The sequence below is a fragment of the Diuraphis noxia genome, unplaced genomic scaffold, assembly GCF_037042655.1.
Source record: "Diuraphis noxia isolate RWA-SAM2 unplaced genomic scaffold, SU_Dnox_SAM2 contig0002, whole genome shotgun sequence".
In the NCBI taxonomy this organism is placed as follows: Eukaryota; Metazoa; Arthropoda; class Insecta; order Hemiptera; family Aphididae; genus Diuraphis; species Diuraphis noxia.
This window is the reverse complement of record NW_028301712.1, coordinates 79,589,874-79,606,710: the sequence shown is the minus strand read 5'-3', so window position 1 is coordinate 79,606,710 and position 16,837 is coordinate 79,589,874. Positions and strand designations below refer to the sequence as shown.

Sequence of the window (16,837 nt, the reverse complement as noted above, 5' to 3'; positions counted from 1 at the left end):
AACTACTTGCCCTAAATTCAATTTTTATATAGCAAATTACTTAGAAAAATATTCTGTTTTGGAATATCAAATTAAAACTACATGTTGTCATTCAAAAAAGTAAAATACTTAAAAAATTATAGGGATATAAAAATGTTAAAAATATAATTTTTTAATAAAAACGTTGGTTTTTTAACAACTTGAAACCATGTAAAAAAATATTTTGAAAAAAGTAAATACTTTTTGAGATAATTAGTGTACCCACTTAAAAGAATCACTCTGTAGACGTATACATATTATTTTTTTACTTTTTGTAATATAAATTATTTAAATGTAGTCACTTTGACTTTTTTATGATTTCGTGATTTGAGTATTATAACGTCATCCAATACGTATGTTATTATCTTTCACGCTTATTATGATGCAGTCGCCCTCATCGAGAGATGACATTTCCGGACAATACTGTACATTAAGTAATCGACAACAACGCAATGAGCTTTAACATTATTATTTATTATCTTACTTCTCCATTGTATACAAATTATTATAACGATAAAATGACACATTGTTTTATTGTTGTTCAAAAATATAGATAATAATATTATATTTAATTTTTAAATGTAAAATTCATAACTCAATTATTGCGAGTATTAATATTCTTGTCTGTTTACGAAAATCTTGAATTTTCATTCAAATATTAGCGTAGGTTGGTAATATGTATAATTACACAATTTAAATGCAGAAATAATTTTAGGAAAAAAATCTTCGCGAAAGCGGATTACGTTCCAATCGATTTGGCACGCCAAAGCGTTAAAAAAAGAAGTAACCACACAGATTGTACCTGCACTCTACAGTGACCAATATTAAAAAAACTTCACAAAAAATAATTTTAAATAATTTTAACTGTTTTTATCATACACCGTTGTCCGTTATATTAATTTATCATGCTAAATGTAATGTATACCTATACAATATACAAATATACCTATATAAGATAAAAGTACGTCTGTATACTTTAAAATAATTTGTTGTTGATTTTATTGCATTGTATTTATGCTGTACTATATTAATTACTTTCTTCAATATATTTTATATGCTAACGTATTTTATTCGTTGAATAAAAAATTAAAAAAGGTATTATGGTTTTATGCATTTGTAAATAACTCATGAATCATAATTAAATAATCTTTGAAAGCTTTTCGCCATGTCACTTTGAAATATTTGTCTTTCAAAAAACTTACTTTGATAGTTACTTTGATAACTGCAACTATAACGATAAAAATAGTATAATTATATGTTTTCCTTTATTCTGTAGTGAATTGTGTTGAACGTAATGTCCACGTTATGTTTTTCTAAATATTTCGTAGTCAGTAATCAATAGTACAGCTGCAGTTGTTTGTGTGTTATAAACCGTATAATATGGGTCGGGTGCGTGGTAAGAATTAATGCGGATAACGTATTTCAATCTTGTTTTTAGCATCATCAATTTAACCGCGGAAGTTCATAGTACAATGGAAACCGGATTGATTTATTTCCCTATAATTTATTAGCTTATACATAATTATTTTGGTAAACACTGAAAGAGAACAGCAATAATATGCAAATAATGATTTTATACTAACATTTTCGTTTTATTGTACGTGTTTCTATTATATTATTTACTTATGTTGTATAGAAGGTATACATCTAAACGTTATTTGTTTTAGTTTTGGCGATAGTTATAATAATTGATTATTTCATTTGTTCTTCCAATGTATAGTCGCTCCCACTCCAATCGCGACAACTCGAAACGAAGACTCTGTTAATTCGACCAAATATACTTCGTATGCGTCGCAGACTAATCCGGCACTGGTTTTGAAGAAAAAAGATTCCACTGTCCAATGCAGTCAAACGACAACCATCAAAAGTACGCAACTGAGTTATTATTTTATTGTAAACCCGTAATCGTTAAGTATCCTTCCAAATCCGTGCAAGTTTTCTCATGAACGTAATTCGATTTAGCTGGCGTAAGTGGAAATATACCGGTGGGCATAGCTGTTGCCAGACAAAGGTATACTCAAAGTTCTTCCAACACGGAAGTTCAAAGGCAACGAGAAACCACTACAACGACGGTGTCAATGCCCGAAGTCGTCCATCAGTCGCCGATGCAGACAATGGGTAAATGGACACATTTCACATTATTATAAAAAAACTGTATTATCACTTATTAGTGGCGTGTTTAGTCAGGAAATTTTGTGTCTATAGACGATATGTGGTCGTCACTGGGCTTTTTGACTAATTAATAATCGATTTTATGGTTTGCAAAAAAAAAAAATACGTAATATTAGGTATACAATATATGTATACTATACATATATTGTATAGTATACTTTTTTATATTATTTTTAATTATTAAATATATTTTTTTTTATTCATACACTGAAATATCTATTATATTTTTAAAACAAGTTGCGCAACCGGTAAAAATTGAAATTTTTTCTTGAAATTTTTTATGAACGTTGTTATTAGATGGATAAACAATTTAAGCGGGTGGGACTTTCAGAAATAATTTTTTTTTTTTTTATTGTCACCCTAATGTATAGTGTTTAATGTTTATTCGACCGTTTCAACTTTCAATTAAGTTGCTTATATAAAACTAATTAATATTAAATATGGCTCTGAGTGATTAAAATGATTTGTATCTAATATATGTTAACTCGTTTATGTCCACTAGTATTGTCCTATAACGATTGTTCCATGACGAGTGGGTCAACAGCAGGTATAAACCGATGGCCATCGTCTGGCAGCTGCAGCATTCCTCAAAATACTATTGGAGGTCAATGGAGTTTTCAAAACACTACGTTAAGAGGTAGACATTAGAAACACTTAACAATATTGTTTGATTTTGCTTATTCTCTAACACGATACGAATAAAAGCTTTATCTTTCATATTATTAAATTGCTGTCTAAACGATTTTTCTCTCTCCCATTATTATATTAGTACTATATTAGTAACTGTAGATTATTTAAAAGTATCTCATAAGTATTTTTTTTGTTTGTAAAGCTCCTGCTTTGGAACAGCAGACTGTACAGCCGGTCGGATATCAACTCGTACAAGACCAATCTGGCCAATATTTTCTTTTGCCTCAAAACTCTATCGCCGGTTAGTAAAAACAAATAATCAGACATTTTAGATATTTTTACCTCATTTCGTTTATTAATTGTTATGCAGAACTATTGAATGTCATTAATTTAAATACAATTTTGTAGGTTTAATGACTATGCCGTTTGATTATTGCAAGTCGGAAGCACAGAATCACCATCAACCAAATCAAGGCTATACTTTGATCCAACAACCCCAACAACAGATGACTGCTATATCGCCTATCATAAACCACCATCCACAATACACGTCTATTGCAAGTTCAGGTAAATATCATTATTTATCTAACTTTTTCTCCGATTTTTAATTTGCTTGTTATGGTATTATTCAGGTTCATTCCTGATTCAACAAGTCAGTTCTTCCACTCCGCCAGCCCTCATAAACACTCACCATCAACTAACTGATAGCAATCATCAACAGCCATTAATACAGTTGACGTCACCAGAAAATCAGATGATCATTTTCAATCAACAACAATCAGCAATTGTGGCACAACCGCTAATAGGTCATCTTCAACCGCCACACTCGGGGCTGACTATTGCAACTCAAATGCAATCTGGATGTCAAAACCAAATCAATGATATACAAACAGTATCTGAATCAGTTACTGTCCAAACCAAATTAGTACAGCAGTCTATTACTGAGAAAAGTACAATTTCAAGACATACAGAAGAAAATGTATCAATTTCTTTGGACTATTGTAATACTACCATCAGTGAACCGGAAAAAGACTTAAAACAAGATTTTTCAGTCCCAGAACAACTTTTAGAATCTGAAGCGATTGTATCACATGACGCTAGCAATCAAACAGATCTTCAAACTGAAGATGAAACTTATCACCCATTGATTGAAGAGAGTAAAGAACCCAATTTAACTGAGAACGCACAAGACTGTACGGACAATGGCCAGCCTTTGACTGAAGGTGCTACTCAGACTTCTGTATTATCTATAGCCGAGAATTCTAACACGCCAGATATTACTGGATTGGAGCTTTTGTTGAATAGTATTGAACAGTTTGAAAAACGTAACTCTAGTGAACAATTGGATAGTTCTCATAATCAGGAAGTTGTAGTGAATACTTTAGAGCAGGAAAATGAACAAACACTGGATACCAATGTCAATACTGTGGAGGAAACAGAAGAAAAAGGTGTGAACAAGATTGATTTGCTTTTGTTAGCTGAACAGTTTTTGGAAACTGAAAAATCTAGTGAGACTTCTGAACAAGACAATGTGAATAAGAGTTGCTCAAACAATAATAAATTAACTGGTAAGTGTGATGATAAAGTTAAAGTTTAATATTTATGTATTTATAGTAAAAGGGCGTGCACTTCAAAGGTCTAAAAATGTACAACTTATACATTCAGTTATTCAATTAATAAAGCAAATATATGTGCTTTAAAAACAAAAAAAAATATGTACATATATCACCTGTCGTACATTTACAATAAATATACTGTATGAATATTGTTGGTCATAAATTCATGTTATGGTCACAAGATACAAATTTTAAATTTAATCAGATTTTATTAATATAGTTCTTAATCATAAAATTGTGATAATTATCTATCATGCGCTAAAAATAAGGAATTTGCATTTTTAAATATAAAAAATAAAATTAATTACAAAATTATGCACTAAATTGTTTTGATATTTACCTGTTAAACCATGAAATTTATTTATAGCTTACCCATTAATAAATCTTAAAGAATACATGTACTAAAAAATATAAAATTAGAAAATCTATGTGTTGATGAAATTGTGCTGAATGTTATTAATTTCAAGTCAGCCATATTATATGATATTTATATGTGATTTTTTGTGAATATTTAAACTTATTTATGTTTTTGTTTAATTGTAGAGAAGAACGTATGTAGTTATGATTTTGATGAAAATACTACTACACCACTTGAGGTAACAATGAATAAAAATGGTATTAAAAAAGTATACACCAAAAAATCATTTTCACGGAGCAGCGACATTCTTCCATCTGTTGACAAATTAAAAGTTAATTTAACATCCGATACTATAAAAAAGTCACCTAAATACTCTAAGGATAAAGTTTTGAATCGAAAAGTGTCTGAATCAAGTTTGTCATCATCCGGACAAGTAAAACGTGGACCGGGTCGTCCAAAAAAGGCATTGAAATGTGATGATGGGAATAATGAACAAGATATTAAAGAAAAACGGTTGAAGTTGGATTGTAGTTCAAAAATCAAACATAAGACTTCTAGTTCCTCATCTTCAGATCTCTCTCCTCCTGTGTTGGAACCATGGAGTCCTTATTCACCTAGAAAGGTTTCTACACATACCCCACCTACATTATCGCCTATATCATCAATGGCTAAACGGTCTGAAGTTCAAAAATTATCAGATGATGATAAGGTCTATCAAAAAAAAATTGTCAAAAAACGCTCTACATCATCAACTATAGTATGCAACATATTTTAATTGAATTATCTGTATTTTCATTTTAAAATGTTTAATTCATTGTTTTATTTTTCAGACTAGTGAAGATGAATTTAGACCACCTTTGAAGAAGCGAAAAGTTGGACGACCTAGAAAAATTCAAAACCCTTTTGATGAAGTCATTAAAAATCATCTGTCTCAAACTCCAAAGAAAGAAAAACCAGTTTCTATATCATTGGGCTTGTTAAACAGGGTTTCTACAGTAAAAATTAACAATGTAGAGACACCAGCTTCTGGCCAATATAAAATAAAACCAAAGTTAAAGGCTGAAGTTAAAGTAAGTTATTTTACTTAGTATGTAATAATATATAAGTTAAAACTATTATTATTGAACGTTTTGGGACAATTAAGAATGTCGGAAAGTTTTTGTCAGAATTGGTTATTGTTAAATTATAAATGATATATTTTTCATTAAAATAAATTCTGGAATCATAAATTAAAAAAATATTTACATATTCACCTTAAAAATAATTGTGCTCTTAAATAACAATTAAATATTTACATAACAAATGATTTGTTTACATTTAGTAATAATTCACTTATGAATTTACAGATTAAACATTGGGATGTGGAAGATGAAGATGACGAGATTCAAGACCAAGACGACATATTAGCTTTGCCTGAATATGTATGTAAAAAACGCCAAATAGCTGATGCTTTGCACAGAATGGTAATTACCAAATATTAAATAATATCTTGCAGATTTAAATTGGATGTGATTTTCTTTAATGATTTTAAATTATTTAGTATATGGTAAATTGTATTCATAGTTTACCTAAATAATCTGATTTTAAGTGGGTTTTATGTATAATTATAAATAAATTATTTTGAAAATAATTGCTTAGTTAACAAAATACTTTGCAACAGCCAATAGGTAATAAATAATAATACTTAACAATACTATTTTTTTAATTAATAACAAGAGAATAATTTTTAAATAAGAAAAATGTTACAAGTTCCAAAAATTAAGTACCTATGTAAACGCAAAAAATATAAAACACTTCATGCATACCAAATTTTATTATTAAACAAATATATGGTGTTGTTGAGTTGTAAAATAAAAATTTTTGTTTTAAGTCTTTTCTGTCTTTATTATTTTTTATAGGTTTATAAGAATAATTCAAAGCCCAAAGATCAGATAATTTATAAAATATTTGAAAAACTAATATTTTCTTGAAACAGACATTTTTTTGTTGTTTTTGAAATATTAATTTTTCCATTTGCATTTCTGTTATATATGTACACATCATATTTACTCACTCACTCTATATACACAACACAAACATATATAATATAATATTATAATCATTAAAATGTTTCTTATAGTCTCCATGTACTGTCAATAAGCCAGCAGTGATTCCTAAGAAGAGAAAATTTTCAAATGTATCATTAGATAGTGTAGAAAGTTTAGATGATGCTCTTTCATTTCCAAAAAGAGACACATCGTATAGCTCTGTTCCAGTAAGAAGTCAGACTTCAGAATCTTCTGACATTTCTCTTGAACAAACTAATGAAGGTTAGTATTCAATACTTATATTGTTATTTGGTGATGGGTAATTTTGGATTTTGGATTCTATGTTGTGTTCATTGGTGGTTTCAGAACGGGATAGTTCTACTACGGTCGAACTCGCTGAACGACAATGCATATCCGTCAGTCCGAGTCGACCGGATGTAGAAATAACTACCGTCGATGTGAGTGTCCTCGTTATTGTTATAAAGTTGTGTGAATTTTATTATTAATTAATATTCTGTACTTGTAGGATGATTACGAAAGAAAAAGACTGAAAAAGAAACACAAGCATAGAAAACACAAGCACAATCATGACGAATCAAGAACCAAACATAAACACAAACACCACAAAAAACATCATAAAAAGCATAAGCGACATCGAGATTCTGTGCTTGAGCTTTCTGTATCTGAACCACCCACTCTGTCACCTCAAAGACTTATTGAAGACACCATTGAAGAGGACGATGACGATGATGACAAATCCAAAGAAGTGAGTAAAAATAGTGTTATTTTTAAATTTGATTATAGAATAATTTATAAATCTAATCTAATAATGGTGAATTATTTAATAAACTGAGCCACGTTATTATTTTGATTTATTGAATGGTCTATCAACTGACATTATTTGTAGCTTTATACTTTTATGGTAAATATATTTAGCGGAAAACTAAAAATTAAAAAAATTAACACGATTGAAATACTTTAGAATGACTCCAGTGAAGTAGAAAGCAGTGACGTGCCAGCATTTCTGTCTGATCAGCAAATATGGAAATGGTCAGGTGACAGTTATAAGCGCCCAGGTCGTGGTGGCAATAAGAAGACCTTTTACAAGTCCATCAGTAGGGGAGACGAAACCATAAGTGTATGTTACAATGCTAATATGTTTTTGATTTTTTTGTTTTTTGTGGCTTTGCAATAGCATAATTATATATTTTTTTCTTTGTAACCAGATTGGTGACTGTGCTGTTTTTCTATCTTCTGGTCAACTAGATCGACCCTTCATCGGTAAAGTTAACTGTATGTGGGAGACAAACCAAGAAAAAATGCAAGTAAAAGTATTTTGGTTCTATCATCCCGAAGAGACGGCTAGTGACTTTACTGGAAATCTGCCGTACCCGGTTAGTACAATATACTCGAATTATTGTAATGATCACAGTGTATTTTTATTATGTTATATGTTACAGGGAGCATTGTTCAAATCACCTCATAATGACATTAATGATGTACAAAGCATCATGAATGGGTGTCAAGTGGTATCAATAAAAGAGTTCACTTCAATCATTGAAAAGGATCCTAATCGGCTGAAGAATATATATGTTAATAATGATCTGTTCTATTTAGCTGGTGACTATGAGCCAGTCATGAAAATGATTAATTTCAGTGATGGTGTAGTGTTGACACCGAGTGATACTTGATTTACTCGCTAGCAACCATTTTAAAAATTATTATTTATTATTTATATTAATTAATCATCTGATTATTTATCATGCCACTATATTGTATACCCATATTCATATTATATATTTTTACATATTTATTATTAATTTTATATGCAACTATTTATTATTTTGGTTTTATTTCAACCTTATTAGTTATTTGTTACCTGTTAAAACTGCATTCGAAGGGCTAATATTTAGCTCCAAAAATGGAATTTACATTTTTTTACTAGTTTTTTCAACCATATTTATAAAACAAGTTGTACATATTTTACTATTGGACTTAATTAATGTGGTGTTACATGCATGTACATTGTAATTGTATATTTTGTGTAGATCTCCCTTTTATTCAGATTAGCCATTGTGAAATCTTAATATATCCGGTTCCTAATAAATTATAATTATATTGTTTGTGACAAAGAATAAAAATTATTTTTCATTTGTCCAAGTAAAGAATATGCGAATTCTTGAATTTTAGTATTTTTTTCTTATTTCTTGCCATATTTGAATTTTCTTACAATTATTATTTGTCATTATATGTTATAGATGATGACATCTAAAATATGATCATTGAATGGTAAAAAATCCATTAAAATAATTTCATAATTGCAAATCTTACCCTGTTTACACAGCCAATGTTTATTGAAAATGGTAAATTCTCAAAAATTTTAGTTATGTCTTATGCCATATGAATCACTTTAACTTTTCATACACATTTGAAATGTGTTTGATAACAGCATTTAGTCGTTTTTTATTATTTAGTTTTACTTATATTATTTAATTATTAATTTATATGTAATAACTATAACACATATTGTTGTATTATAAAACCATTTTGTATTAACTTTGTTTCATGTTGGTAACTATTATTTATTGAAAAGTAACTAGTGTTTTGCATTTCCTTTGTTTTACTGAATATACAACCACAAAATGAAGGTTAATATTTTAAGTTATTATCAATTGTTTTATCACTTGAAAAAAAAAAATGATATGTATTGTATTACAGACTTCAATTTGCCCTTCCCTCGGTTATTTTTCTGCGGGCGACTTCGGAAATAGGTATTTGTACCTATGTGTCTTATTTATTTTATTCCATGTATGTTATACAATATACAATATATACACTGTATTTAATTATCATTTATCCTATATAATAACAATATGTATGTTTTGGAATACATAAATTGTCGACTTAAATATAATATGTAATACAAATTTTACGCTATTCGTATTTTATTTACTTTCACATTATGCGATACTACCTAATACTATAGTACCTATATTGTATTGTTGTAATAAGTTTTTATTATTTGTAAATAATAATAAAATAGAATTGGTATATTTTGTTCATCTCCTAATCATATATTTTTGGAGATCATCAAACTATCTTCGATCTATCATAATATATTCCGTGCTTAGTAGTTATATATTTTGATGTGGTAATTCACTTTTTATTTTTGAATTATGAGAATTATACTACTTAAAACAATTAAAATGGAATAGGTACTAATTACGAGTAGATTGAGCAATGTTTCTTAATCATGACTGAAAACAAATGTTAATATTTAAATATTTAATGATTTCAAAAACAACAATAAAGCATTTTGACACTGATTATTAATTGTTTTATTTCCATTGGGAATTGGGTGTTGTGCGCACATTATACCTTATCATATACCTATATAGCCTATTATAATTAAATTATTTATTTTTTACAGCTTGTTTTTAATAGCTTCATTCAACTGTTTTTGTTAATTCATTAATTGTACGTCAATTATCGGTCCATTCAGCAATAATTGTGTATGAGACGTGGTTCTTGGATTTCTGAAATCATGAAATGAATGATGCCCTTATGAGTCACGAGCTTGAGCCTCGAGCTATTTGTACGAAATCGAAATAAATATACCACGCTGGCACGCTGCGTGGTGACGTGAAACATAAAAGGCAGTTGTATACCATTAACCAATAGGACCAATAGGTACTTACCATGATTGTAGACTCGTACTGTAGTTGTACGAAAGAGCAGTGTACCCCTACCCCCTAGGGCCTAGGCCCATGAACCAATCAAATATTATGTTCACATCCAAGTATACGACACTCTTGACGCGGTTTTGACGTGTTTGAAGTTTGCCCACCCAAAATATAGTATAATAGGATTTACTTCAAATCACCACCAAATAATGTTGTGAGTAATTTGCAAGCGCGTTTTTGAATTTCCAAGTAACCGGTTTTTGAGTGATTGAAGGTTGGGCAAAATTCTCTTAGACCACCCACACGTTGTCCGAAACGGTCCAAATATACATCGAACGATATAGATTTTGATTTGCAAGAATTGGCGGGTTCTGCATCCAGTCATTTATTACTATCGTACCTGCCGTAGTCCGCAACAATGGGCTCTGTTTCCGACCGGAAAAAAATGAATCTACGTCAGCGGTTAACTGAATTTTAATTTTAAATCGAAACTGAATTGAAAATCTATTTCCTTAGTGTTTTGTTTTTTTTTTTAAATCTTTCTTCAATGTTTCTTAATATTATTCTGTATATTAACCGCTTACATTTCAACAATACTTGACGATCGTAGTGCTTCACTCCGAACCGAACAGTAGTCCGCTACGCGGTTCAAACGAGATTTAATTATCGTTTGAATGACAATATTTTGAATTAACGTAAAAAGTGCCGTGGCGACGAACTTTGAGGAGTGACCGGCGCAGTTGTTTTCCAATCGAAATTGGATAGGTGCATAGTACAATAATTATAAAATGAATATAATCGAACCTCTTGCACTATTATTGTGTACAATAGCTCCTCCACCAAAGTATTGAAGTACACTACCAGTAATATTAATGTCTGCAACACTTCCAGGTCATATGCGGAAATCCATAGAAATTTCCGGGGCGGGGGGCTAAATTAACTAAAAAAAAAACTATATTCAAATAAAATCACATTTCACTTGAAACCTAACAAATATGTTTTTTTTTTTTGGGGGGGGGGCTATTACAATATTTGGAGAGGGGGCTAATCCCCCACATTTCCGCCCATGTTCCAGGTTAATGTCTATAGCTATATCGTGGTGCAACTAGTCTAAACATTAGTCCAGAAGGTCTCAAAGTATGGGGCACGACCCTCCGTGGGGGGAGGCGCAAGAAAATTTAAAAAATCAACATTGTATTGGTAGGACAGAAAAAGATTTGTGCGATTTGCGCAATAATCGCCATTAGGATTATTTTTATGAAGAGGGCTCACGTCTGGGATCGACCAAAGTGGGGGGGGGGCTGGCCTGAAAAGTTTGAAAGCCTCTGCTGATTAGCCTATATATTTTTTGTTCAAAAATTAATAAATTAATAATGTTTGTATACCGTGTGGAGGTGTCGTGATTTATGGCGTGGCGATGGTGGTATGAATTTGGTCGTTAAATGCTCGCGGAATTATTTTCAAATCCTGCGCCGGTCCATAGGATGCCGTTCATTGTTTTCCGAATGCGATTTAAAGTTAAAAAACAAATTTTAATACCCATCGGCGAAAACCACGTCGTTGCTCCAACACACGCGCAGTGTTCGGATTAGATAAGTATTTTTCTATCTAGATAAAGATAAAGATGATGCAACTGAAAAGTATCTAAATAGAGATGAAAGATGACTAAACTCATATTCATCTAGATAAAGATAAAGATAGATATTTTTTTATCTAGATAAAAAAAAGACACATTTTTTTAAAATTATTTTAAAATAGGTGTACCATAATCTGAAATAACAATATAGTTATTTTTTGTTCATTTTATTTTTTTTAGTGTGTAAAAAATATTATTATATGTTAATGGATTAACATATTATATAGAACAAGTAAATCACATTTTTAAATTAAATGTTAATATTAATTATACTTTGTTATAATAATTATTATTATCATTTAACAACCGTCGATAATAACCAGACAACGGCAAGCATCTATTCTTAAAATAGACGAATTGTACATTTTTAATTTCTACAGGCTACGATATCGATATGACGATATGTGACAATGGGAAATGAGTTTAACACAGTCGTTATTTTACGTTATTTGTACATATTATTATAAATTGTATTATTTATAAATAATACATTTAATAAAAATTTAAAAAAATCGTTTGGCCAATTCTTACGATTTTCATCAATAAAAAAAGTATCTAGATGAATTTATTTAGATTAGTAAATTATTTATCTAAGATAAACGTTTAGATACCTTATAACTATTTATCTAGATAAGATAAAAGATGAACAAAAAACTATCTAGATAAATATCTAGATAAATTTATCTAGATAAGTCCGAACACTGCACACGCGCAGCACTCGATTTGAAACACTTTCCAGTTCACAGAATTGGATATTAGGAAAGTGAAGAAATGCGCGAATTTAAGTTTAAAACGCAATAAGACGATCCGAAGTATAGGAAAACTTTTCGCCCTTCCGACCGCACGTCCGCACATCAGTGTCGTGACGTTCGGACGGTTATTGTTTTTAAGTTTCAATAATAGTTTCAGGCGGGCCACCATGTCTGGAGACGCCTGCGTGTATATATGTAATATATATGTATATAGTGATTGGCCGATCGTAATGTTTCCTACCTATATGATATCATAATAATAAATATAGCAAAAATAATTTGCGTACTTCAATGCCATTCCACGCGCAGTGGCGCCGATCTCATGTGGGGTGATCCGTTTAACGTAAGACACTATTATTATTTCGAAAAGTTTTAACTTTTTAAATTTTTTTTTTCGGAAGTGTTGAAATTTAATGAAATCTTCATAATATTATAATATCAATATCACTACAATTTTCACATTTTTTGTTATATGATAAACATGAATCAACTTTGGATTTTTAAATGGTAACACGGTGTTACCAGGTTAGGTTAGGTTAGGTGTTACTAACACCTATACTTAATACAAAAAAAATTATAAAACTTTTTCTTTAAGAACTTCTGTGTTTGAAATGTTTGTTACGATTTCATAGATTTTGAGATAACCAATTCAAAATACGATATAGGAGAAGCTTTTTGTGTTTTGTTTACACTTGCCCCTAATTAATTTTTGGTTAATCATACAAATCAATTGAATCAGAGTAATTAGTACGACTTTTAAAAACTTATTATATTACAGTTATTACATTACACACATACATATTATAGATAATAAAGATATGGATAGTATATATCTTCTTATCTTATCATTTATTATTAGTATGAAAATAAATATTTATTTTAAATACCTACCATGGTTATCTATATATGTACTTGGGCAAAATATGTTAACCACTGCAGGCCTTTACATGCGAAAAATATAATAGCACCTACAAAAAACACCTAACTTTGAAGGGCATTATGTTATCAACGGATTATTCAAAAGTTAAAATTCATAAAAAAAAATACATTTTATACATAAGTCGCCATTTAAAAATAAAAAGTTGATAGTGGTTTCACCTACAAAATTAGGGGTTAAAATATTAAGGGATATGAAAGATGTTAGTCTTTTATAACATTTTGATATTTAAAAGATAAAAATTTGAAAAATGTTAATACTTTTTTAAATAATGAGTGTCTTACGTTAAATGGATCATCCTGTATGATCATCCATATGATATGGTATGCAAAGCGATCGCTTCACCTCTTAAACGGGTGGGTTAGGTTAGTTAAATTATTTTTATAGGAGAGTTCTAGGGAGTAGCGGTTAATGGGTTAGGTAACATATTTAAATCAGGTACCTATTGTTCTATACGTAATTGAGTGTATTTTTTTTATCGGAGTCGGTAAATTGCGTCCCCCAAAAGAGGTCATAGTTATATACTACGTAAATTGCGGCCCATGTACTTTTAAAACATACTTAAATTGCGTCCTGGGTATATTTGGAATGTACGTAAATTGCGTCCTGGGATACCTATTCCGATTTCCGATGGGTTGTATAATTTAAAGATAAGTAATTCATCTTTGAATGATCGATTTAGATAATAATAATATGTTCACTAATATAATATATTACTAGCAGTCAGTGTGCATTTGATCGAAGACCTTATTTAATAACACATTTTTACTGACACATTATTACTAATTGTTAATAATATATTTTTTAATTAAAAACAACAGCAAAACCAATATTTTTAATCATAGCAATATTGATACAATTACATTGAAAAATGAGAAGGAAAATATTGATTTTAATATTATTGATAAAAGATATTTTCGATGTAGGGGATGTATCCAAATTTGAGTTTACCTCCAAAACCAATATTAACTCGTTGGGGTACACGCGCGGCTTGGAGTAGCAATTTACTTTGGGAAATATATTAATTCAATGAGATAAAATGTGTTATTAACGAATTTAACCATAATAAAGCGAATTTTATTGAAAACGCACGTATAGTCTATTTCATGATAAAGAGTGAAAAAATGAGCTGACCGTTATTAATAGATGCAATGAAAAAACTAGAGAAATCAGATGTTACTTTAAGAGATAGTCTATTACTCATAGAAAATATTAGGATTAAATTCGAAGAAGGTGGGCCGGCGATAGATTTCATTATAACCGTATAGTTTGTTAATTTGAAAAAAAAATTATAATTTTGCATATTTTTTGTATACTTTTTTATGATATGAATCTGCATATTTTATAGATTTTTATTGCGGGCTCTACCTATATTATAATAATACCTACTGTAATTTATCCGTAATCGGTAAATTCATAATCGTCATTCGTTGTTCACTTTATATAGTTATTTAAACGTCTTCTACAATGTTTTGTTATTATACGACGTCTCGTGGCGAAATAATTAACATAATATTATATCTACGAAAACATTATATTTAATTTTGTTTAAAGTTTGAACTCACGCGAAATGTTGTGATTTGGCAGAAGAGCGAATCGTCAGAAAAGGAAAAGGCGCAAACGTGTAACTCGAGTTATCCCGTGTGTTGTGTAGGTACCTGTATGCGACCTACCAGTGCACATGCTGCCGTGGGGTAGGTATTTAACTGTCACGAGCAGAGTTGCAGGTACTATGTAGCCAGTGCATTGCCACAGTTGCTCGAAACTTGAGGGGAAAATCTAATAATTTTAATTTTAAAATAGTGAGCTACAATCGTTTAAGACGAGGTTGTCTCCGCCGTCTTACAAGTGCGTAATATATAGCAAAATATATTATGATCATCATATTATCACGTTTAGCTCCGTTAGCTCAGAACAGTTATTCTCAAACTTTTTTTCCATCGCGACACATTGTTATTAGTTGTTATATAAGTCACGGCACACTTTGAACAAATATCATTTAAATATAAATATAATATGGGCAAAGTGATGACCAGATAATAATTCTATAAAAGCGGGACAAGTATTCAAAAGGAACTAGAGGCTAAAATTAGATTTTAAAAAAAAACATAATTTTTATAGTTTAATAATAATATTATATAATAAAATAAGTAATAACAAAAAAAAAAACCAATTTTCTGTGATAAACTGATAACAAGCACAGTTGTCACCTAACCCATTAGCTATAATATAATATAATACTATATAGCCATATAGTTACTATGCATAGTAAGAACTGGCCAAAATAATCTCATATTATGATCTGATGGAACACAAAATAAACAACATACTCGCCATAATAAGTGAAACATTTTCACTGAAAATAAGAGTCAATTAACTATTATTTGGAATCGGGGCAAAAGCGGGACGAAAAGTATAAGGGCATTGAACATTTTTCTAATATATATTCATGGGCGGATAGGTACTTTTTTTTACCGGGATATATTTATTGGGGCCTCATATAACTAGGGCCTGTATATTATATTAAATATATAAAAAAAAAAATAATCGCTTCGGTCGCAATACTTTTTACAATCAAATCATATTATATATTATGTAAATACTACAAAATAACTTTAAAAAAAATATATAATTATTAAAATGATAACAAATTTTTAAATGTACTATTCCTATAGCAGCTAATTTATTGATCACATCATTTGAATCAATTGTACTCAGTAAATCTTTTTCAACATTCATTAGCATGAAACTTTCTAAAATGTTTTGGGCCAATGTATTTCTCAAGTAGTTTTTTATATATTTCAATTTAGAAAAACTCCTTTCACATCCTACTTGCGTCACGGATAATGTCAGCATTAGTTTATACGCAACAAACAGACTGGGATATGCATTTGTGTATAAGTTGTACTTCACAAGCACATCAAAGCAACAAACTACACAATATTTTGCATTCGTGTTTGGTTTATGACTACACGATACTAAAAGTTAGTATTTCTTTCCATTTTGAT

The 16,837-nt window shown here is 29.8% G+C and overlaps 1 protein-coding gene across 3 annotated transcripts in view; it reads left to right on the top strand.

Annotated features, from left to right (window-relative positions):
• Positions 1 to 9,753, top strand: part of wge (BAH domain and coiled-coil containing protein winged eye) — a 57,797-nt gene extending 48,044 nt beyond the window's left edge. For all 3 annotated transcript variants that reach the window (XM_089221562.1, XM_089221564.1, XM_089221563.1), the window contains 15 exons: positions 1,739 to 1,885; positions 1,981 to 2,136; positions 2,693 to 2,827; positions 3,023 to 3,121; positions 3,229 to 3,387; positions 3,453 to 4,388; positions 4,980 to 5,551; positions 5,625 to 5,864; positions 6,141 to 6,257; positions 6,914 to 7,103; positions 7,188 to 7,279; positions 7,348 to 7,587; positions 7,804 to 7,959; positions 8,048 to 8,215; positions 8,282 to 9,753. In XM_089221562.1, coding sequence (XP_089077688.1) covers positions 1,739 to 1,885; positions 1,981 to 2,136; positions 2,693 to 2,827; positions 3,023 to 3,121; positions 3,229 to 3,387; positions 3,453 to 4,388; positions 4,980 to 5,551; positions 5,625 to 5,864; positions 6,141 to 6,257; positions 6,914 to 7,103; positions 7,188 to 7,279; positions 7,348 to 7,587; positions 7,804 to 7,959; positions 8,048 to 8,215; positions 8,282 to 8,512 — 3,638 coding nt within the window. In that variant the 3' untranslated portion in view covers positions 8,513 to 9,753. The remainder of the gene's footprint in view (positions 1 to 1,738; positions 1,886 to 1,980; positions 2,137 to 2,692; positions 2,828 to 3,022; positions 3,122 to 3,228; positions 3,388 to 3,452; positions 4,389 to 4,979; positions 5,552 to 5,624; positions 5,865 to 6,140; positions 6,258 to 6,913; positions 7,104 to 7,187; positions 7,280 to 7,347; positions 7,588 to 7,803; positions 7,960 to 8,047; positions 8,216 to 8,281) is intronic.
• The last annotated feature ends 7,084 nt before the right edge of the window (positions 9,754 to 16,837 follow it).